Consider the following 25,003-nt stretch of genomic DNA (forward strand, 5'->3'; position numbering starts at 1 on the left):
CAAGTTGCTGCTGTTGTTACTCTTTAAACTGATCAATGATTGTAATAATATTAGTTAATGTTACTTCTGCTGCACAATGAGATTTACACTTGGACATAAACTTGACATTATTGGTTGATAGCCTCAGAAAGAAAATAAGGAGCCCTAAATAAAGTTTTTTCCCTTGACCTTCAGAAGCTCAGGGGTGGCCCTGGGTACAGCACCCTGATCTACAACTTTGTTATACCAATCTGGGACCTTGAGAGTAAAGATTTGTCAAATCTCAAAGCACAGAAGCTGTTGATTGATTTTATGTTGCTAAATCAGTTTACTAATCAGGGTGAATGGCTTTGAGGTCATGCCAAAAACCTGGTGATAACATACTATCAATAGATTATACAGACTGTGAAAGTGTGTTAATGATTGACCAAGTTGCCTGGATATCAAACAAGAAGAGGAGAAATTCCTAATTTCACAAAATACCCGTGAAACTACATTTACTCAAGTTCAAATTTTAGATATTATTATATTATTACTTGTACATCACTTGAGTTTTTGTACTTAATGCCACTTCAGACTTATATTCCACTACATTTAACTGACTATAGTTCCTAGTTAAATTGCAGATTTACACAAAACATATGATGATCTTATAAAATATAATGCACTATATTATTAAATACAGTTATGATGCATTACAGATTAAACTACTTGTTTCTAAATTATTAAATTAACCCTCTATAACAGTAAAATGCTACTTACACATAAAGACAGCAGTAATTATAATCTAATAAAACACACATATGATAATATAATTGATATTTTTCTGCATAAGGTTTTCCCTTACTTTTGGTAATTCATTTTTTCCTAACAATGCTCACATGCTCTGATTTAAGATACATTTTCAATGCAAGACTTTTACTTTGCTAATGAGGAACTTTCCTGGTGCAGTATATTACCACTTTTACTTATTTTATTTAAGTAAAGGGTCTGAATTCTAAAGTTTTCTAAAAAATTAATAAAAAAATTAAACATGCTTCAGGTTAATGATTTGCAAGGTTTATAACCTATTAAAGTGTAATTGGAGGAGGTCATCGATCGCCTTGATGTCATCTCTTTGACTGTGTGTGTGTGTGTGTTGCTACTACACACCGGGTCACCTCCTGGCTCTAACGCTCCTGCAGGGCAAAGGGCCAGCCTGCGCGTTCCTCCCACTATTTTCCACTGAGCGACAAGGCTGCACATTGTGCTCAGACCGGGCCAGCCAGCCAAGGTTACACAGTCGTTTTCTCTCCCCGCCTCTGAAGGTAGACAGTCCACGGCAAACAGCTGCGGCTCTTCATCCACACTCAACATTTCGCCACCGGACGGCTGGGGGACTTTGTGGTAAGGCTTTCTATGGTTTTATTTAGGAGGAAGAAGAAAAAAAAAAAGATTGTTGCGGCGCGCATGGCGTCTAAGCGATGAGTTTGGGTGATGCTGGAGCTGTGACCTCCATAGTTACTGTAGCCTGGATGCGATCGACAGGATGCGATAAGTTTTTATGATGATTATTATTATTATTTTATTAATTCCTGTCTGGAAGTTTCAGTTGTGAAATAAGTGGATGATGTTATGAAGTAACCGAAGCTCATCAGCCCAGCGCTTACATCTTTCACTTCAACTGGAGACCGGACTGCTGTTTTGTACCGTAACCGTCGACTACAGCGCGTAAAGTGCAGTTTAGATCACACGTGTGACCCCGATGGAAAATTACTATAGTACAATATGGTGGTGCAAATAAACGGCAGGTCGGAGTTTCGGTTCAGAATTGAAGTACATTTGTTATGTACTCGCGATGCTGCATGATCATCATCGTAACATTAAAGTCTCCCTGTAAGGACACAGCACAGCCTAATGCTGCACAATGTTTGTATGTAGTTATCATACTGTGCTGTGACAAAGTTACTCCACCCTGCGAAAACTTTTCAATGTTGCTTTTGCTGCTGTGTCTGGACAGGCTGTGATTTTGCAGTTTTGCATGTCTGTATGATGTCATGCACAAAATATTGTTTTTAAGAAACTTCTGGAGAGCCATTACAAATTCTAAATCCTCCACTGTAGCCCACCATTACACTATCATTATTTGTTATTTTCAATATATTACTAATGATCTCTGTAGTATACTTATCTGTATATTACATACATATAGCTATACATGTATGTGTATATACATAGAATATAATAGAATATTACCATTCAGAGTTAGAGTTGTAGGGTAGTTTTTAGTTTTAGTCTATCTATCTATCTATCTATCTATATTTCAGTATGAAAATGTTATTCATATGAGCATCTGTTTATGAACATATACAGCACACACAACATGCACAAATTCAACAAATAAAAGGTACATGATCACACTAATGCACAGTAAAACAATCCAACTCATTCATTTTCAACACTGGCAACAATGTTCCCAGAGATTTTAAAGGGACACTGCAGCACTGCCTTAAATGGTTTTGCGAAATCTGTGGCAACAGACACATTTTGTAATTGTTTCATACTTACATCATATTGCCCAACCCCAGCTCTTACAGTAAATTAGCCTGTTTGAATAAATCATCATCAGCTACAGCGATGAAACCACAGTTTTATTCTGGCCAAAGTCATGATGATGCATTAGTGTTTTGGAAAGCCCCCGCCCTGCCTTTGATTATTTAGACATACAGTATTTTGCATGGCTCCCGCATGTACCAAGCAAATACTCATTGACTGGCTGCTAACATGGTCTCCTGTTGTGGCTCATCATGCTCTGATTAAGGCCTTGCAGATTATCATGTTTTGGTTGCAGCCTAATGCATCTCTGATAATCAGAGCATGGACATTACTGTACTGGGGGTTGATCAGAATAAGCCATATTTAGTTCCTGCAGATAAGTGGTAATGGACAAATGCAACTATCAGTTGTTGCCTAGGCAGCAATTCACCGTGATATGCAGGGTTTAAATCAGCCTAACGTTTGATTTCTATATTCAGTATTTGCACAGAAACTCCTTGGTTTATGCTATTCATGCTATTGTGCAACTCAGATGTTAAAATTATTACTGAATTCAAGTGAGTACTTCTTTACGTTGAATTGATTTGAAAAAATTTATTGAAAGTATGTGAGCAAAGTCAGTGACATGACCCTTCAGTTCTATAACTCATATTTCAATGTCATATGACTGTATAAGAGCCATGTGCAGATTCAATTGAGATGCTTTAGCTAAATTTGATACATCTTCTCACATTTCTGTCTGTAAAGTCCAAGGTTAACCTGTAAAGCTGGGTTCTACTTTCACCTCGGACATACAGAAAAGATGACCCGTCCAGCACATTCATTTATTATATTTTCTTAAATTTAGTTCAGGAATATGTGTCTTTGTTGGAGAAACAGGCTGATGTACTGATGTTCACATGGGTTAGGGTTAGATGTATCTCACATCTCGAAGGAGGCGTTACGGGAGGAGGATGTACACAGAGCGGACTAGAGCCCATATTTTGTCTTGTGTCATGTTTCCAGCTGTAGACGCAGGTGTATACTGTCCAGTGGTGCAGCAGTCTGTGACGTAACAGCACTGAAATGAATGTATAGCTCGGAGGCCCGACAGTGGAACTAGAGAGCTAAACACATGCCGCGATTTCTAGTAGCTGGAGGCACATTGTGCAAAACCTCAGGTGATATAGCATGGTGATGCAAAGAATACAAAGGCCTGCAGGACTGTGTAAATACCTCTGGGGTGATAATGAAGAAAGAGTTTGTGGCTGAGAGGTCAGGTTTTCAGTGTGACACTCAGCTGCAGGGATTTGTGCAGCTTTTGCTCGGCAGTGTGAATAATCTGGTCACAATTTAGAAAAACCCAGAATGTTTATTTAATCTGTAGACGTTCACCTTGTATTGTGTTGTAAGGCTCTATCTCTGGTTTTCAGTGTCTTCTATACATGGCTGTGAGACATGTTTCTACAGATGTAGATTTTGGTCAGAGTACTTCCTGCATGTTGATGATACTTTAGTAGGGAGTGGAACAACAGGTTTGAGAAGAGAATCTGTTAATAACAACTAAAGATACATTTGCTAAAGGAAGTGTTCAGCTCTGAACAACATACAGTTGTGTAAATGGGCTTTCTGTTTTATATCACAGGGCTGATCTGACTGTCAGAGGCAGAGCAGCAGAATCTAATATTATATTGTAAATTACATATAATGTGACTGGCAGCTGTTTAAATCAGAATGGATACACCAACCATGTGTTTGAAACACTCAAAAAACATTGAGTGATTAACAGATGCAAACAAAAATGCACCACCACCACAATTTGACAGCTGTGGCAAGAAATACATTCACAAAGTAAATGTAGCAGCTTTGCCTGGGCAAGACAGGATTCTGCAATTATTATTGCTGGAGCATGTTAGGGATAATAAATCTCCACAGTTTGACATCCTCATTACCTTGAACAATGTAAAAGCCAGAGAATCACTATGCAGCAGTCTTAACTGAACAGAGATGTGGTTATCTTCAGTACACACCTGCCTGCTGGCTTCTTGTTTTGTGTCCCAGAGTGAGAAGTGGCCACATTTGATCTGTTGTTTGAAACCACAGGGATGTGAAGGATCAGTTATTGGGACACGGGAGAGGAAGGACACACTGGAGCACAAACAGACACACACAAAAAAAGAAAAGACACAGTAATCAAGTACAGAATTGTAACAACAGTAACATTAGACAAATACCAGACTAATGACCACCATCAGTGGTGAGAAAAAGAGTTATGTCCTCAGCTGCTATCTTAAATGGTTATGACCATGTATCTAAACTGACAAGTTTGAGTTACATTTTGTTATTAAAACACTACTCAGAGTTCTTTGACATTGCCAGATGAATGTCGTTATGATTACTAATCAAGCCTTCTGTCAGGCAGATTAAGTAAGCTTATCATGCTTAAAGCTGCACTGATAAATATTTTTGAGCAAACAATTGGTCAAATTAGTCTGTGTAATGCAAAATATGGCATTCGGGATGACAAATCCACACACAATTCACACAATTATCACTTAGTCTGCATTTTCCCTCAGCTCTGTGGAGCGTTTTAACTTTTTTCAGCTTACTGTTTTGGTTTGACAGCCCACAACTTTACTGTTTTTGTTGACTCTCCCAAAAAACACTTTGGTAAACCCACTGGACGCTACCTGCTTAGCACCAAACGGACAGACAAAGGCCAAAAGTGACTCACATTTATCAGGTCACCAGAAACACAACACAACTCTGAAGAAATGGTAATGTAGCTCTATGCCTGCTGGGATGTGTAGGCAGCTGTTTGTGAACACATTGTTGTTATCAACTTTAAAAGGTGCTTTATATGTCAAATGTGTGTGTGATGTTCAGCTTATTGTGGTTTTTTTGAGTGCTCGATTAGCATTTATTAATAGTAGTTTTAACATTAAGGTGATTGTAAAATAAATATCTAATGGATGTGTGCTGGCTCTCATTATGCATGCTGTTTTTAGGTGACAAATGGAGACCTTCAATCATAAACTGAACACTTACATAGGGTCATGGATGGGTCCCAGAGGTAAGTCAAGTTTATGTTGCCGTCTTACTTGCTGATGTAAAATGCATGGCTCTTGTTTGACTTCCAAAGTGGTGCAAAAAACTGTAGTTACTGCAAAATCTCAGCAGAGCACTGCAGTTAGCTGAAAATTGAAAGTAGAGAAGGTAAACGTTACCTAAAACCTTTGACCCAAGTCATTCATTACATGCTGTTCACATTGCATGGATCTGCACAGTAATTCTGCTATGGTTTTTCACCTCCTAACCTCCTGCTAACCTTTCATATTGAGCAAACATTGTTCAGTGCACACTGCTACTGCTTGTCACCTCTCAAGTTCATCTGCTATTTCCAGTGAGGCCACCTTATCAGCCCTTATATAAAAATTGGCCTCTTTATCTGCATATTTCAGATCAGCGAGTGAAGGGATGGCTGCTGCTGGACAACTACCCACCAACCTTTGCACTCACAGTCATGTACCTTCTGATCGTGTGGATGGGGCCCAAGTACATGAAACACAGGCAGCCGTACTCCTGCAGAGGCCTCCTGGTGCTCTACAATCTGGGCCTCACACTCTTGTCTTTCTACATGTTCTATGAGGTAAACACAGACTGCTCGGCACTGAGAGATGTGTTGAAGTAGGCCAAAGCAATCACTGCAATGTCACACTGCAGACAGATTATGAAAAAAAAAAAAAAGAGAAGAGAGAATTGACCTGAACCAGAGCTGCATACTCACTAAAACTAGTGTGTGAATATGACCAGATATCTTTCATTATTTTTGATACAAATAATTTGGAAAAATGCCTATGAACTGTCTTGCCAGAATTAGATGAGGATACCAAGATTGATACCACTTTCATGTGTTTACACTAAATATAGGCCTTTCTTTTGTTCTTGGTACCTTCACAGAGAGTGAAGAGCTGTTCACCCCTGTATCAAGTCTTTATGCTAAAATAAGATAACCAGCCTATAGAATTATATTTAGTGTACAGTTAACAACAAAGCAAACAAGCATATTATGCTTATGTCAAACTAGTACTTACTCTTGGCTTTTGAGCCAAGAGTTGAAGCTAATATATATATAGCTATATTAGCTGGAAAAAAAACTTTTACACTTAACACTTCTTGTATAATACTAATATAAATAATGTAAATGTAAATAATTAATGAGCCTTAGAGGCACAGGTAGGAGGATTTTGTTACCTATGGACAAAGCCAGGCTAGCTCGTTAACAGTCTTTATGCTAAGCTAACTGGCTGCTTGCTACAGCAATCAAATTTACAAGACAAATATATATAAGAGAAGTATCAATCTTCTCATCTCACAGCAAATTAGCAAATAAACCTATTTCCCAAAATGCCAAACTGCTCCTTTAAATATGATGCTAAAGTGGGAAACATCTAGCCTGGCTCTGTCCAAAGATAACAAAATCCATCTACCGGGATACTAATTAACATGTCTCATTTGTTTATCCCATACAAAAAACTTTTTACTTTATTAGGTGTTTTTTTCTTCTTGATAAGCTCTTTATACTAAGCTAAGCTAACATAGCCATAGCTTTATATTTAATGGACAGACATGAGTGGTATCAATCTTCTCATCCAACTCTCAGCAAGAAAGTGAATAAGCAATTTTGCAAGAATGGCAAACTATTTCTTTATCACTTGACTCTGATTAGACGGGCCTGTAGCTGCAGGCGTCTCTCACTGAAAGCTACCATGAGGGACAATGCTATCAGGGAGTGAGAGGGACACAGCTGGACGCTGACAGGCTCATTGTTTCAGCCATCAAATCCCTCATATACCCTCGCAGACATCAGCACAGCCCCCTATTGTTTGCTCGAAAACTGCTTTTTTATAAACAGCTGACTAAATAACTGTAATTGATAGATCCACTGTTGTAAACAAGCATGGAATTGGATTCTTATTTGACAAGGTGGGAGAGTCTGAGCTGAATTTGTTGTTTTAAGTTGTAGCAGCAGTGGCCAGGCTTTACTTATCATAGTGATAGCTATCTATTGTTTTAGCGTACCTACGAATACCAGAGCGTCAGAACAAGACATTGTGTTTCGTAACTGTGTTAGTCTAACGTATCTGCACTCTCCTCCTCATCCAGCCTGCAGAACAAGTTTCTTGTCTTTCTGTCTGCATTGCATAAGGCCCTGGTAGACTGTTCTCTGTGAGATTCATTAAACCCTGTACTCTCACCATTGCCCGGCCAGGGGGTGAGCTTTTGTCAGTCCAAGATCAATACCACCTGATGTGAATCAAAATACAGGGCAGTTTTGTTCTTGTCAACTTTCCAGGGTACAGCGGTTCATCACATAATGATTGAAATTAAAAGTGATTGTAATTAATTTTTTTATATGTTGACTAATACTACTGTAGGTTTGAAGAAATAATGAAGGAGGTACTGTATATCAGGTTAGTGGGAGGATACTGTCTGTGCACCCATGATAAAATACTTGATGTTCAAAAACCAAAGGTCATTCTGATGCTGGTTTTTAACTGATGGCAGTTTCTTGGCTAATGTTATTCAGGAAAGCCTTTTACAGCAGCAGACAAGGACAGTGGATCTATATTGATTTGGTGAATCAGCATTGAACTCCACCATCTATGTGCATTTGAATATTTATTCTTTAAAGGGGAATGTCACCTATTACACAAAAAGAGGTTAGCTTGTTTGTCATACAGAGTACTTCTCAGCCTGTGAACACAGGCGAATAATTTCGATTGTGTGTCTATTGTGTCAAGTCTATGAAAATAACACTGATGGTATCAACTTGGACTTGGGAGATTTCAAATTTCAAATAGACAGTCTGTGTAATATCTCTAACTGAAGCTGCTAATATCCTTGCTAAGCTTTAATTTGTCCAACATACACTTCCTGATGACATGGAGTGTGTGATTTTTGTATAATTTGTTCTGCCCTATCTAAATTTGTTTAATCTCGTATGGCCTTGTATGCATGCTGGAATTGGGAAGGGACTTCAGTTCAAAATTAGCTTCATGCTAACTCTGGTACAATACATTAAAGGGTGACATTTACGGTATGTTCATATTACACATGGTCCCTTTAAAAAAAAAGTTGAATAAATATTTGAGTTGTCTTATGGGAATTGTAGCATAAGGCCCCGGTAGACCATATCCGTATCCCATTGTTTTTGGAGCTGCACCCATAGTACGGACCAAGAGTCAGGATATTAACTTTACTATACAAAATTATACTATTATAGATAGATAGATACTTTATTTATCCCCTAGGGGAAATTCATGTATATAGTCACAGGTGTACAGGTGTGCAGCGTTAGATGGTTACTATTAGTTATCTACCAGTCTGGTCCTATCTACCTGTGTGTAAAAATGCTTTAATCATATTAATTACTTCCAACACGCTCTGTGATAACATCATCATCTAAAGTCACTTGAAGACCTTTAAACATGATGTCATACATTATATTTCAATAGCAGGGTGAGCTGGTGGTGCTTTACTAGATTAAATATTTTTTACTAACGTCAGCAGCTAAAAATCATTCACCACAACCTGACCACAGATATGTGACTACGTCTGGTTATCTGACATGCTATCTGTCTGTGCTTTTTTTTTTTTGTGCTTGTGCTTATTACTTGCCGGACAGGGACATTCACATTTTACAACACCACATTGCATTGTGCATTGCAGTGTAGTGTCTGGGTGTTGCATATGTCTTCATATGACTTGGTGATATCCAAACCGGATCTCAATCACCAATCACCAAATCTTATTGGCTTTTTTTTCAGCTTGTTACTGCTGTGTGGCACGGTGGCTACAACTTCTACTGCCAGGACACTCACAGTGCACAGGAAGTGGATAACAAGGTGAGTCAGTCAGACTGTGGAACCTTTTTATGTTTATTGCTGGGGATGGTTTTTCCTACAGAAGCATCTCTGATATAATTTAATTGTGAATTATATGATTTCCCATCCCCTTTCTTGCAATTATTGACAGGACAGTAAAAGTATAAATATGAGTCACTGTAGGAGGGCTAGAATATATATAACGTTAAGCAAAATGTGCATTTTTTATTTCCTCTCAAATCTACTGCTCTGATTCCTTTGGGCGAGAACCTGTAAATCCCAGCAGATAAGCTGCAGAGACAGGGAGTCAATTTAATCCGACTCTTGTCATCATGATGACTGTCTTTAGTGTCCCTACTGAGCTCTGCAGTGGAGGTGAAAACAAGGCTCACAGAGAAATGTGCACAGCTTTGCAGTTCTGTGGTGATTAAATAAATAAAAAAGGTTTATCAATGTGTCACTGCTACAGATAGTTAAACTGCTTTATGATTAATCCTGAACATTCAAGGGCCTTTGGGACAGATATCTGTGAATCACCTTGCATTGATAAATAGTGTGTGTAGGATTTTTGGAAGAACTTTTTCACTGTATTTTTATGATTTGCTGTCGAGCATTGCGGTGCCTCTTCAGGAATGTACTGTTTTCCTTCTGTTTTCCTTCTGTCCTTAACCATTCTTGTTTTGCTGTGTCTGCCCTCAGATTATAAATGTCCTGTGGTGGTATTACTTCTCCAAGCTCATCGAATTCATGGACACATTTTTCTTCATACTACGAAAGAATAATCATCAGATCACGTTTCTTCACATCTACCACCACGCTACCATGCTGAATATCTGGTGGTTCGTTATGAACTGGATACCCTGCGGCCATTGTGAGTGTTCTACCACAACTTTGCCCTCCAGTGACGCAAATCATTCCAGGAACCACATTTAGGCTGTTTGGGCTCACAGCGAGCTAAATAATTCAAGTGCTCTAATGTTAAACCCATTAGCACTGAAAACAGCCTGTTTTCCCCACAAAGCCTTGAAGGACACAAAGTGACACTTATTGACCTGAGCGCTGTTGCACTGTGTAACATACTTTTTTTTGCCCTTTTCCATTAAGAAAGCAGCACAGCACTCTGCGAGGTAGAAGGTCTTAAACTGAAAATCACCTCAAATACGCTGTTTACTGTTGACTTAAACATAATGTGACATTTCTGATCTATAAACATGTTCTATTATTTATCAGATGTTCACTATATTATTTCTGTATTACTTTACTGTTAATGGCTTTTATTGATTTTACATGAGCATTGTAGTAATGTTTCTAAAAAGAGCAGACTAATGAAAAGTCTGTTATTCCCTGTATGATCATTGCCCTCCTGAATGCCAGTCACTCGCCATTCACTGACTGTTATTGCTCTGTAGATGAATAACTTCCTGTGTCTCTCCTCTGTGTCTGCCCAGCGTACTTCGGTGCGTCCCTAAACAGCTTCGTCCACGTCGTGATGTATTCTTACTACGGCCTCTCAGCCATCCCAGCCATGCGGCCGTACCTTTGGTGGAAGAAATACATCACGCAGTTACAGCTGGTGGGTTCAACCTGGAGTTTCTTCACAGTGGTGGAAGAAGCTCTCAGATCCTTAAGTGAAAGTAGCAATATTGTGTGAAAAATCTGATGCTGTAAAGTATCTGTAGCTGCAAAAGTACAAATACCTCATAAGTACAGTAGTTGAGCAAACGTACTTTCCACCACAGTTTCTTCCCTCATTTGTGTCATCCTCCTTCATTCCTAGGTGTAAAAAATTGAAATAAAACATATTTTCAGTCTTTTGGTTTGTATGTGATAATAGTTATATTCATTTTACATGTTCCCTCCACAGATCCAGTTCTTTTTAACCATGTCCCAGACAATGTGTGCAGTCATATGGCCATGTGACTTCCCCATGGGATGGCTGTACTTCCAAATAAGTTACATGGTCACCCTCATTATCCTTTTCTCAAACTTCTACATTCAGGTTAGTAGTTTTTTCCATTTTAAAGCGTTAATGAATGAGTTTAAGTGATAAATGGGGTGATATTTTCTTATTGTTAGCAAATTCCATGAAGAGACTAAAGCTAACAATGAACTCATCTGCTAACTAGGCTTGTATCTAAAGCTTGATGTATCTTACTCCTCTGTGCCATACAGCTCCATTGCTTTCCAAAAACTATTACAAACCATCAATGAGCCACATCTTTGCACTGGGTGACATAATCCTTCATTACCATGAACATGGGCACTGTAGTTTATTTTGAGTCCATCCCACATGCACTGTCCTGCTGCTCTAAATACCTGTACTCACTTAAGCACCAAATATGTATTAATCCGCAGCTGAAAATACCCCCCAACAAATGTAACAGTTCCTTCTGTTTGAGTAATGTTTGCTTAAAAAAACTACAGTGCCCAGATGTTTCAGAAAATTACTCTCGGTCTCTTTGGACTCCACTGTATATATATTATTTTTGGTTTTTATGGTTTTCAGGAGAATATGTCGACTATAAGAAAAATAGAGAGTAAAGCCAGCCTATTGTTCATGTTATAACTGTAAATTTGTCTTTTTATATGCACACATACGAAAATTTGGTGACCTAGTTTTATGAGTTTAAAAACTCTGATAATAACATGTTTCATTAATCCCATTTAAGTATGAAGTAACTTTATTCAATTTTCCATTTATAACATTATGTGTAATAACATGTTCTCTCTCCATCTATTTCTCTCACACAAGACGTACAAGAAGCACAGTGGTTCTCTAAAGAAGGAGCACCAGAACGGCTCTCCTGTATCAACAAATGGACATGCAAATGGGACGCCATCTATGGAGCACAATGTACACAAGAAACTGAGGGTGGATTGACATTTGCGAAACCGATGCTCACTCTAGTGTGTTAGCTATTGCTGCTAGGAGGTATAATTATCTTCTTATCTAGAATAATCTAGCATTCACTTGATGAAATAAGCCATAGCCACATATATCCAGAGACTTTCCATGTTTTTGCACACACTGCTACTCATGGCATTGAATTATGAAATTAATATAGTTTAAAGAGAAGAGTATTGTAGTATGGCTGACGCTGCACAACGTGTCCTCCCCCACCCTCTAGAGGAAATTCATTCCAAAGCGAAAGATCTTGTTCTTGCTACCAGCAAACAAACACGTATTTTGACTCATTCAACGATGCTTTACACACAGGAAGTCCAAAGATGAAAGCTCCAGCGAGTGTGTTGGCAGCTGAAGGTTTCATTACACTCAGTGACATCAACTTAAGGGACAATTAAAACAACACAGTGCTTACTATGGTCTTTAATGTCTAACTAGAGCATGCATCTTGCGTCTTGCCTTATCTAACTCCTGCCTGTGCTAAATTTTGCCCTTTATAACTGTAATGCATTTTATTAGCAGGTATTGTAGTAACAACAGAAGTTGCATATTGCTGTATATTTGCAGCGCAGGGTCTTCAATTTGGAATATTTAGCCATCTAACCAAAGCATAACCAAAGCATATAATGTACATTCATATGCAAGGCTTCATTTTTAAACCAGTTCAAGACACAATTTTAGAGGGCAGTTGTTGTGTTTTATGAGCACAATTTAAACTCAGTCCTCCTTAGAATCCCCTATGTTACAAAGATCAGTTTTTCTCCTTTCTCACTGTGTTATATCTACTATAGCTTTATCCAGTAAATGCAGTTAGAACTTCAAAAAACACTTTATATTCAAATAAATTTTACTATATAGTTGAGAATGAAAGCTCGCTATTGACCATGGAAACAGCAGATGAAAAAACAATCTCACCACAGTGTCCATTTACAGCAGTAGATGCTCTGGTGGTTTTGCTTGTCACACGATCTTCACCAACACATGGATTTTTCCCAGGTGTCCAGAGAAGTTTTTAACATGCTCAGAAAAATCGAAACATAAACCTCATCTTGAGGTTTCTGTTTTAATGTTTTAATCATCATGAGCTGCTGGACACTTGAACTTCACCCTAGGGTATAAATAAAGTATAGATCTATCTATCTGCTGAGGAAGATCAGATGATACAAACAAAAGCGCCAGAACAGCTACTAAATGGACCTCGTAGTGGAATTATTTTGTCAATTAGTTATTTTTTTTATTTTTGAGTCTATACATAAATAGGGTGCCTTCTGGACCAGTTAATTTGGTTTCTAATGTAGCATTTCTCATCTTTTCAATATGCTCTCATCCTGCCTCATGTTGGTCCATTTCAGACTAATATGTGTCAAACTTCCTGTTCAAATCCTGTGCCTGACTCTTCGCTTGTTTTTTGTTTTTTTTAATTATCAAATGTCCTAAATCATCATTCCTAACATCTGGCACATACTACATGCAATAGTGATGTTTATCTTAGGTTAGATCAAGATCAATACCACTTTCACGGTTAGCCTAGCTTAGCATAAAGACTGGAAACTGGGGGAAACAGGTAGCCTAGCTCTGTCCAAAGGTAGAAGAAATCTGCCTACCAAAACCTCTAAAGCTCACTTTAAATCTTATTACCTTTGGAAGAGAGCCAAACCTGCTGTTTCCAGTCTTTACACTAAGCTAAGCTAACTGGATGCTGGCTGTAGCCTTATATTTAATGCACAGATATGAGGTATCTTCTCAACTATTGCTCAGCAAAACTATTCCTTAAGCATTCTCCAAAACACAAAACAAAAAAAAACAAAAAAAAAAATCAGAACTGTTTTTCTTTTTCTCTTTCTGAGTTTTTGCGATGTAAAAACAAAGTCGTTACATGAAAATTATTTTTTTGTGGGGAAAGAAGGTTGTAGTGATGCAACTATTTATTCCTTTGTGTTCCTTGTGTTATTTTCCTTTTACCATTGTCGGGGGTCTATTGTACACAGTAAATGCTGGTAAAGAAAACAAAAGGTACAAAGATGTTTGAATTGTGAACTGTTAATGCGACGCCCTCGCTATGGTGCACTGCTGCGTCGCTCTACCATGCTGATTCAATTTAATGAGATGCTGTATGGCCTTAACCATTGAATGAGCATGACATGTTGCTCAAATGTATAGGTGACCTACATTCATGTTCAGTGCATCAGAAATGATTGTTAAAATCTGAATAATACATACAAAGGCCTCAGTTTCTCTGCATGATAAATCTGGTTCTCAGGCCAATAACACAAAGCTGGTTTAACAAGCATGAACCGCATCTACTCAGAAATTTAACAATAGTGAATTTGTTTTTAATTTCCAGCTACACTTCATCACTGGTACAGTTCATCTGTTGTACAAGGTGTCAGCACTGAAGGTAACAGGGTTTACATATTCACAGGCAGGATTGGCATTAGCATTAAATTACTCCCCAACTGATAAAGGCCAAAGAAGCATACAGGTATGAGATATTACATTTTATAAACTGTTAAAATAAATGGTTACATTTTTGAAATTTGCGGTAAATGTGGGTTAATACGCTTTGACTCATGCTTTACTCACTGTAACATTAAAAACAAACTGAGATTGTAAACCTGCTGGTTTTCCTTCCTTGAAAATGATGTAAACACTACAAATAATATTGCCCCTGTAGGGCAACAGAGGTGAGAGTTCATTGAGCCTCATACATATTTTGAATTTTAATTGTATTAATTCAATGGTTTGGGACAACATTTATCAGCCATGCTTTGTGTTTTATGCTATTTTAGCATGCTAACACGCTAAACAAAAGTGTTGAATATTATACCTGCTGAACCTCAGCATGTTAAGGCAAAATTGAGCATGTTAACATGCTGACTTTAGCATTTAACTAAAACCACTGCATGGCCGTTGACTTATGAATTTTAGTGAATATGATGCAAGTCAGATTCTTTTTCCAAACTGGCTCTGATGAACAAAATATACTCTAATATCAACTTTGCTTTATCAGAGTATTAAAAAAATTGTTTAGAGAAGCTTTTTGAATGAAAGTGTCAACAAATATTTCAAATATTTAGTTGGATTTGTAAAGTCCATTCCTACTTTGGTTCTCAGGTGATGAAGTATTATGTGTTTCTATAGAAGAGTTTTTTTTGTTTGTTTTTTTCAAATGTTGTAAACAAATCAGATATAATACAGGTTCTATATAGTGAAGAAAAACGTTAGAAGAGGATAGATGCTCTCCAAATATAGTAGTTTTGGATTGTCGCACATTCAAGACTATGATATTGAATACTAAAATTATTAACACGAGTTTTCCCTGAAAGATACTTCCAGAGCCTTTCTCCTATGTTGCTACTTCAATACTTAATAAAGAAATGTTAGTATTCATTTGAGTTTTTGCTCCTAAGCCTTGGAAAACCCATCTTTTGTAGTACTGCTGTAGTGCTAACAGGTCTTAATGTAGTTCATCTAGCTACTGGTCCAGTCAGTGTCATCATCCACTGACTGGTGAAAATTATTTTGCTAACAGAAAAAATATATAGATTGGCAGGTAAAATAATGGCATAATGACAACAGCAGTGATTCAAACAACAGTGCTGAAAAGCTTCAAATCATTATATTTCTTTATAGAAATGACAGCAGCTTCATAGTTCCAATTAAAATGTCTTACTGTAAATTAGCCAAATAAAAACACCAATGTTCTCCGTTTCTTTCATGTGTTTTACTTGATTGCTTTGGATTGAAGTTGAAGCTGAAATTAGGATTTTGTGAGCGACCATGTTTGACTTCAGAGAAAAGACGTGAGGCCACAGTGAAGGGTTCATAACCTGCAGTTTTCATTTACACATGAACCTTTTCCTAAGGAAAACAGTTCTGAAACCAGCTCCCAGCTTTTCATGACCTTTGTAGTGATAAGGCCAAGGCCTGAGGAATTTGTCATTCTTGGGAATAATAGTCTAATGTTGACTGTAAACCCGATGTGGATCAGGTTTAGTTCATTTCGTCTGGTATAGTAAGGACACATGGCTGGTGAACTGTTGCTGAGCTCCCTGGGTGACAGAAACAAGACACTGGCCTTCCATGGAAGCAACAAGAAACAGATTTGCCTGAAGCCGCTCTTCTCCTGACACCTGCTTTGACCAAGAGACTTCAGTGATTTCCGTCTCTCCCGTCAAAATGTTGAGCCAGTGATCTACATTGACACATGCCCCCACCTTTGCTCTCCTCAGTCCTTTCCACTTAAGTGGTATCACTACGACCTCCTCCTCATCAGTGCTGTGTGCAGACTTGATGCACTGGAATACTGTGTGTCACACACACAGCTCACATTTGGAGGACAGAGCAACTGTTTGTGAGCTTTGGTGGCGTGTCGGCTGGCCAGCCACTATGCAAACAATGCCTTACTCACTCATTTTACAGAGGCCATGGCCTGAGGGAGACAGAGAGGGGGGACTGATGGTGTTGAGGTTTTTCCCTGAAAACAGCAGCGCAGCAGCATTGATGTTTTTTTGTTTTTTTAAATCTAAGTGATGTGTCAGACTTGTACCTTTCTCTTTAACATGACTACAGGAGGTTTACAGGTTGTCTAAGTGTCTGTCACATCCAGCACACGACTGCTTTAAACTGTTTTGGCCCACAGTAACTTTTTCGTTTCAGGCAGGTGGTTTTCAGGAGGATTTAAGTTCATAACCTCCCACTTCATTTCAGTACTATTCTCCCACTGTACTGTATGTCAGTGTAACATAAAAATACATTTACAGTAAAAACCACCATGTGCGCCATTATCTCAAGTTCTCTCGGTCATATCCATATTTATCATGCTATCATGAGTACATTTCCAGGTGTCTGATGAATCATGAATTACTGTATTTCTAAATAACTGCATCCTCAGAGTGGATGACCATTAATTTCAAGTCCCCCTATTTAAATGTACTGCGCGTTTGTAAATGAATTGTAGTGTAATATTTTAGGGTGCTTTGGCTCTGTGACAGATGAAAATTCAACAGGATTAGTGAAAGTAACAGCATCAAAACAGAGGGATTATGTGAAAAATCAACTCAAACTATAAGCTGTAAACAAGAACATCTACATTTATAATTGTTCTTTTGTTTTCTCCTCTCAGCATTTTATTTTATTTTTTATTTTATATTGTCTGATTTTGTCACACATTTGCTTCCTTTCCTATGAACTAATACCAAAAGCAGCAACAGCTGTTTAGAAACAACTTATTTGAGGTATTACTTATAATGTTAATTTAGGATTTGCAAACAACTAGTTTCTTTAGAATATTTTGAAAAACCAACTAAAGTCAACAAGCCACAAATCATTTTAGCCTAATCCAATACAACTTCCACATTTATTTATTTTTTTTCCTCTGCAAATCCTGTTTGATCTGTCCGCGCTTGGTTCCCAGAAAATGTAATACGTGGATTATACCCCTGTGTGTCCTCAGCAAGACAAATGATGTTGAAGTCTGAAATCACATCTGCAATGTCTTTTTACTGAGGTTGTGCAATAGGATGTCTATCATTTTATAGAGATGTATCATTTTTTCTAAAGCCATGAGTGAACATTACATACTGAAGAATTGTTAGGTACGTCTCAAAGATAACCTGCCTGGTTGCACATCACTACCCTGAGGCTGATATTTTATTTTTGCTTAAACATGTTCCAACATTGACCCAGCGTCTTTCTATGTAGTATTTCTCCATACAGGTCATTACATTTAAAACAAATTAAATTATAAGAGCATATTCTTTTCACCACTGTTTATTTGAGGGAGAAAGTGCACCATGAAACAAAAACTGTATGAACATTCATTGCTTGGAACAGGTGGGAAAGGTTGCTAATTATTTTAGCTCTCAGCACATTACCATAATTTCTGAAATCAGAAAATAAGTAGTATTCTATTATGTAAACCTGTAACGTAACATGCTCGTTAGTAGGAAACATGAGGGATTGAACTGTATATTAACATGATAATCCAGCTGCAGCACAAATTAAACAGGCTAAGGAATATGCATTTTGTTAAAATGTTGTTTGAACTTTTGCTGTGGTCTTCGTGGGATCATGTGCAGGTCTCCACGCTGATTAAAGAGGCTGCTCAGAGAATGCAGTGTAACTCTTCACACGTGCAAAGAGGAAGGGTGTGTACATCGTGTCCAGGTCAAACGCTGTGACAACCGTTTCCCCAGTCAGCCTAAAAACATACTTAATGTCAATTTTGAAACAAATAGGGAAATAATTTGTCTTTTCCACAACCACTGGTACTCACTTATAGGTGATGTGGCAGGAATGATGGATCCACACCAGCTTACTGAAACTCTGACGCCCCCCAGAGGACAAATGCAGTCCCACGTGGAAGGTGTGTTCAGCCTCCGGAGCTGGGTTCCGCCTGCAGAACCGATTCCTTTGAAACTCGGTCGCTTTCTGTTAAAAAAAAAAAAACAAACAACATAATACAGATTGCAAACCGAGCCGTAAACTGACTGATGGAGTTTTACTTGAAATCTGAATTCAGGTGGGCAATCATGTGTTACTCAGTAGCATGTCACAGTGACTTTACTAGTTAAGGAGTAGTGCAACAATTCATATGAAAATTGTTACTACACTGAGTCGTAGCTGTCCTTATCAATTTGAGTAGTTTTGACGAACCCAACACAGGTGCAAGTATGTTAACACCTTTCAAGTGACAATATTTCTTTCCTGTCTTCTGAATTGTAAGTTTGAGGCCCATTTCAACAAAATACTAGAAATACTGTAAATCGAAATTATGTGTATGTATGAGATAGTATTTGTTTTTGTTTTTTTGGTCACTTTCCATCGGTTTTTTTTCTCCTTTCCTGGGGGAAATGGGTTTCCATAATTAGGTAATTAATTTATATTTGATTTGCATATTGTTGTAAATTGTCTGCTGGCGTTCTTAAAATGTCAATTGAAACAGATTCTCAGTAAACAAGACAAAACCTCATCTATAGTGCTTTAAAGAATGTGCAATGGTCACTTTCCCATATATCTTTATCTTAGCATACAACGCCCAAAACTTTTTCTCACCTCCTCCTTTTTCTTGCAGACAACAGCAAAAACTTTGGTTTGATTGTCTGTCTCCTGTAACAGACGGAAATGACCGAGCAGAACAGAATCCATTCTGTGAAATGAAAACACAATTCGACAAATGAGCAAAGTGGTGGGACTCAACACGTAAAATTATTTCTGATGTTGCGACCTCCACTCTAGCCGAGTTTGCAGAAAACAGAGAAGGTGGACCTGGTGTTCCTAGTGCGCAAGCGAGGGACAACAGCCAGAGGGTCCTCAGGGGTGGTTAGCATTATGACGTGGCCATCCGGGAAGAACCGGAGGTATCTGTGATAACAAATTCAACACTTAGCTCTGATAATTGTACAATTCCTAATCAAAAAATAATGATTAAAGTAAAACATCTACCTGTAGAACTCAACGTGGTGCCAAGCCCTGTAAAATCCATCCAGTGATTCCTCTCCTTGACGAATGTATGATGTCTTGCTGATATAGACACCTGTGAAAATAATATGAATGAAAGTTCAACATCCTAAAATTGTTCTTTGGGTGTGAAGTGTAGTGATGATAATAAATTAATTCAAAACATTGTCAGCAGCATTGGCCAGTATTAACTTTTAGAAGCGACATCAAAATCAGTCCCATAATATTTTTGGTAGTAATATTTAGCCAGTTGTGGAACTGGTAATCTCAGACATTTGGCTTTAGAGCCGGTGTTTTGTGTGTGCATTTTCCATGGTTGTGTCGAGTAAAGTCTGTTCACAACAGAGCCAACACAATGAAAGCAGCAATTTCACACATCATTTTCAGATTTCTGCAGTGATGGATTGAAATGCCCAGGTGCCTCCAAAAAACATAGCTGTACACCTCCTGTCACTGCAAGGGGCCACAGTGTGCTGTATGATAGGAGTAAGTAGGTATGTCACAAAAGCACTCAAAATGTTTTGAACCTGGATTTATGATGCACACTTTGATGGCCGAAGAATATAATATAACATATCAGCACTGGTCTCATAAACTATGAGAGCATCTTAGATTTCTAACTGATGAACTACTTCATTACCATCAAAACGGACACGTGGCCTTTGCAGAAACATCTCCCTCCAGGATTTGAAGGGTACAAGTTTGGTGCAGTTCCGCCCCCACACTCGTAAACAGGCTAAGCGCCAAATCTCAGGGTCTCTGGAGAGAAATTAAAAGTGAAAACAAAAAAAATTAGGATTGAGTGAACCTTGGCTTTTAATCGCTTAATCTATTGTGAAGCAACAATATGAGATCCCTAACTGCCCGATCCCAAGTAAACAATTTTGAGAGGCAAACTCTGAGAAAAGCAAGCTGTTGGCAAACAAGCTGTCACACATCTGATCTGTTATGACAGCTGGACTGACCTTGCACAAATGTAAAACCCCCGGCAAACCAAAGAGAGCTGCTCCAAGGCTCGCATGTCCAGATCACTCGACACAACCCAACGAAATATGTACATCAGGATTTCCCGCGGCAAGGCTGCAGTCAGATAAAACAGGAAATAAATCACTTATAATGAATGCAAGTTAGTGATGACTTTAGACATGTTTACAATTTAATAAAACGACAGATTTTTACCTGAAATGTGCATATGAGTCATTTCCAACTCAGGAGTGCAGATCTTTGGAAAGGAGCTTTCCAGAGTGAGTTGCTGCTCAAAGTAGGCAAGTAGATCCTCAATCTCACCATCAACATCATTGTCCTCCATGCTACAAAAATTAGACATGATATGTTCAGGTTAAGAAAAGTGAGAGTATCCTTTTCTACAAGCTTGCACACTATATCATTCACCTTTCAGACATAAGTAAGGACATTGGAAAAGCCTGTGTTTGCTGTTGGTGTTCAGCTTTGTTCAAAAGCGTGAACTTCTGTTTCTCTATTAACTTTAAAAGATTTCTACTTTTAATACAGGACCCCTTTAATTAATATGGCACATAATTAAAGTCCTCTCAGCCATAAATTTAGCTAAGAGAAGAAGATGCAGCATTAACTTTTTCATGAGGTGACAAAGATATAATTCATAAGGCACTGTCTCTTTAATTTAAAATGTTGCAACAACCACTTCTTAGTGTCTGCACAGAACACCAACTCATTTTTTGCCAATGAATTTTGTGTTTAAAAAGATGAAAGAGATGATAATTTAAAAAACACAGCCCTTTCACTGCACACTGAAACACTACTGACTTAGATTTAGTAAATCAACAGAGATATCCAAAACTTATAAGCAGCTTACTAGTTTCCTCCAGCTCTGTCTGCATCAGGAGGACGACTGTAGTTGATTTTAAACTCAATGTCAGGCACAAGCTGCATAGCCATGCGATAGAACTTGATGGCTGCAAGTACAGACATCAAATTATGCAAAGAAAGAAGGGAAATTAAATGGAAGTGCTCATGAAATGCAATCCCCCGTTTTGGTTTCTCATACAGAATTTAGAAAACTATATGGGCGGATATCAAACATGCTCAATTACAGTCAATGGCTACAACTTCTGAATTATTGAAATCATTTAAGTTGCATCTAAGACAATGACCGATGGTTGTAAATGCCTGTATTATTTTACCATCCGATACAATGTGGTATTTAGCACAATTAACTATGGCATGTCTGTTTAGTTTCTAAAGAATCTGTTTTTGTGGTTAACCTAACATTTTGTCCTTTCAATGGTGATTTTGATCACTACATATACAGTATATTTTGTGAACGTACCCTCATAGACAGCTCCATTCTGCTCTTCCTGCACAGCTCTCAAGAACAGCTCTGTGGCCTGAGGGAAGATGACTCATGTCAGTCATTGAACAGCTCTGTCAATTTCAGTAACAACACTCTACAATACATGAAGTAATGAACCAGAAGAAATCATTTCACAACTTACTTTCTCCTCCCGAGCAATGTCTTGTGTCCTCTTCAGACCTTTAGGTCGCAGCAGTCGGTCACTTAATCCACTTGCTCCACAGCTCGGTTTCAGTTCAGACATCCACTTGGCTCTGAATGCATTGAGCTCCAACTGCAATTCAATGAAATAGACAATGATAAATAGACCTGAGCTTCGTTGTTCGCAGTTTACTATAACAGCAGGGTTTTATCAAGAACTGTTTCTAAATTGGAACCATGTAAAAATGTATTCCAAGTCTTCATGAGCACATTATTCATTTAACCATTATTAATGTAACAGGGTTGGTTGGGTGAGATTGTGTGCTCTTTCAACACAAAACCCTGTTAACAGTTTAGTAGAGCAACAAACAAAGGACAACAACAGTTAGAATCAAATAATAAAACAGTACAACAGAGAAAAGAAACATTGCTCTCATATCCTGATTGGCTGAGACATTAGTGCAGTTTCCACTAACACAATTTAGATATTAGTAAAGACTAGAATTACTTCCTCCTCTGCCAACCAGCCAAGCTGCATGAAATATGTTCACAATCTCCCCTTCCTGAGTTACATCATTGAACAATGGACAGAAGTGTTTTTGCAGAAAACTATGATGTCACAGTGAAGTTGAACTTTGACCATGTGGATATAAAATGTCATCACTTCATCATTTTATCTTATTAGGCATTTGTGTTTAACTGTGTGATAATTAGCGTATGAATTTGAGATATGGCCAAAAATGTGATTTGTGGGGTCACTGTGACCTTGAGCTTTGGCCATCAAAATCTACTCATTTCATCGTTGTGTCCAAATGAATGTTTGTGCCAAATTTGAAGAAATTCCCTCAAGGCATTACTGAAATATTGTGTTCACAAGAAAGGGACAGAGGGACAACCTGGACATAAAAATATTAATCATGATTTCTCACCTGAAGGTTTGGGTCATCTGAACCTTCATCCTCATCCTCTATTGAACCTCCAATATCTGTATTTTCTTCAGCCTGTACAAGAAGGAAGTGAAGTATTACTTCAATTCATCACAGGAGCTGTTTGTCCTCAAAACTTGTTACCACTGTGGTTGTGGATTGGTTTAGCTTTTGGATGCTACTTCAGCCTATACAAAACAGTGAAGCAGTATATTTTGTGTTGTATTGGGTTATTTTGCAAATTTAGTTTTTTGTTTTTAACGCACATTTTTTACTTATTATCTGTATTACACATTGTTCTGTGTACACCCTGTGGTGTGCATGTGATACAAAGAAATCACTAAATCCTTCCATTATTGCTGCCATCACTTCTGTCAAAAACACAGGTATTAGTTGTGGAAAATAAGGCGGAGAGGAGAGTACTTGCATTACAATGAGTTGGGGAATGTAACAAATGTACAGAATGTAAAGAAGGTTAGCCAAGTACTGTACTTAAGTACAAATTTGCATTGCATTGCACTACACTGCAATTATTTGACAGGTGTAGTTTCAAGTTACTTTAAAGATTATGCAGATTAAGATTTTACATACAAAACCCGAGGATCTTATAAAATATAATGCACTGTTAAAGAATAAATTATCTAAATGTATATACAAGCAGAGCTGAAACAATCAGTTGATTGCGTTTTCCTCGTAATAATTTAAAAAAATATTACAAAAAAATATAGGCTAACAAAACAAGAAATCTGAAGGTGTCACTTTGAGCTCTAGGTAACAGCGATGTGCCCTTCTCACTATTTTCAAGAAAAATCAATAAAATAATCGGCAGATTATTCCATGATGGAAATAGTCGTTAGGGGTAGCCTTACATAAACTAGTTATAAAATAAGATCCACGTCAACCAGCTGGAACATAAAATGCTATTTACACATGAATCCATCATTAATAATAATTCATAACTTAAAATATAGTTGTATATCAATCACAGGGGCCATTTTTCTGCACTGACTAATTTTACTTTCAGTACATTTTCCTTGAGTAATATGCAGTAAATGCAGGACTTTTTGGAGTATTTTTACAGTGTTATATTCGTACCTTTTACTAAACTAAAGGACCTGACTACTTCCACTGTTGACTGTGATCGGCTTATCAAAAATTAGCCCTGAAAACTTGATCAATGAAAATCCAAAGTCGCTGCTGGTCACAGAAGACGTGTACGACCGTGTAGTTTAACGCCAGGTTAATTTAAATTAAGAATTAATCTGTTGCAAATTCATGCCAGTATGTCGTTCATTTGAGGGACTTGTCGCTAAATTCATGTCACAGAAATTGTAGGGTTCGATAACTATTTGTGAGTTAACCCTGAAGAGACACGTCGACCAGCGTGAGGTGCAGGTAAAGACAGGCAGGTAACGTTAGCTACGTTAGCTAGCTAGCTGGCTAACTCGTAACATCTACGATTAACAGGTATAAAGCACAGTGACCCACCATGACAGCTCGGCCGGCAGGTTTTCTTTATATCTTCACGAGCGGTCAACACTAGCGTTTACAGTTCACGGTCGGAGAAACGGACAACACAACGAACATATTTACGAGCTCGCAGGAACGCAGCCATTTCGCTGGGTGGCCTGGAGCTTCACAGGAAGTCAGGACGTGTGGCTAAGTTGAACCGAGACTGAGAGCAGAGGGCCACCCTGCCGTCTGCACTCAAGTGTCTTTATATCAGTGAGATTAAACAATTTAAAATGTTACTACATTATCGCGTATTTAAGAGAATGTTGCTTGTTAAAAGAATAGGCATTGTAACTGTCTAAGAGAAATGTCTCATGTTTATTTATTTATTTATTTATTTATTTTT

The 25,003-nt window shown here is 38.0% G+C and overlaps 2 protein-coding genes across 2 annotated transcripts; one reads left to right on the plus strand and one right to left on the minus strand.

The window, feature by feature from the left end:
* Positions 1-1,216: 1,216 nt before the first annotated feature.
* Positions 1,217-15,998, plus strand: elovl5 (ELOVL fatty acid elongase 5). Its single transcript, XM_056396384.1, has 8 exons — positions 1,217-1,365; positions 5,502-5,566; positions 5,955-6,142; positions 9,324-9,401; positions 10,080-10,251; positions 10,829-10,953; positions 11,245-11,379; positions 12,133-15,998. Exons 2-8 carry the CDS (start codon positions 5,509-5,511, stop codon positions 12,259-12,261), a joined length of 885 nt encoding a protein of 294 aa, XP_056252359.1. The 5' UTR covers positions 1,217-1,365; positions 5,502-5,508; the 3' UTR covers positions 12,262-15,998.
* Positions 15,999-18,041: 2,043 nt separating this feature from the next.
* fbxo9 (F-box protein 9) lies at positions 18,042-24,798 on the minus strand. Its single transcript, XM_056396383.1, has 13 exons — positions 24,634-24,798; positions 23,149-23,220; positions 22,221-22,352; positions 22,055-22,112; positions 21,581-21,680; positions 20,926-21,056; positions 20,712-20,826; positions 20,387-20,505; positions 19,732-19,822; positions 19,555-19,650; positions 19,342-19,435; positions 18,563-18,717; positions 18,042-18,487 (listed from the first exon to the last, which is right to left on the minus strand). Exons 1-13 carry the CDS (start codon positions 24,634-24,636, stop codon positions 18,379-18,381), a joined length of 1,275 nt encoding a protein of 424 aa, XP_056252358.1. The 5' UTR covers positions 24,637-24,798; the 3' UTR covers positions 18,042-18,378.
* Between the last annotated feature and the right edge of the window lie 205 nt (positions 24,799-25,003).

This window comes from Seriola aureovittata, chromosome 14 (genome assembly GCF_021018895.1).
Source record: "Seriola aureovittata isolate HTS-2021-v1 ecotype China chromosome 14, ASM2101889v1, whole genome shotgun sequence".
Lineage (NCBI taxonomy): Eukaryota > Metazoa > Chordata > Actinopteri > Carangiformes > Carangidae > Seriola > Seriola aureovittata.

What these genes read in the sequence shown, in the direction of transcription:
- elovl5 (XM_056396384.1), top strand. Translation starts at nt 5,509, where the DNA reads ATGGAGACCTTCAATCATAAACTGAACACTTACATAGGGTCATGGATG. An exon ending in CACAGGAAGTGGATAACAAG is followed by an intron (nt 9,402 to 10,079) that starts GTGAGTCAGTCA and finishes GTCTGCCCTCAG; the next exon opens with ATTATAAATGTCCTGTGGTG. An exon ending in ACATCACGCAGTTACAGCTG is followed by an intron (nt 10,954 to 11,244) that starts GTGGGTTCAACC and finishes TTCCCTCCACAG; the next exon opens with ATCCAGTTCTTTTTAACCAT.
- fbxo9 (XM_056396383.1), bottom strand. An exon ending in CACCACGTTGAGTTCTACAG is followed by an intron (nt 19,651 to 19,731) that starts GTAGATGTTTTA and finishes TTGTTATCACAG; the next exon opens with ATACCTCCGGTTCTTCCCGG. An exon ending in TCCTGCCACATCACCTATAA is followed by an intron (nt 18,488 to 18,562) that starts GTGAGTACCAGT and finishes GTATGTTTTTAG; the next exon opens with GCTGACTGGGGAAACGGTTG.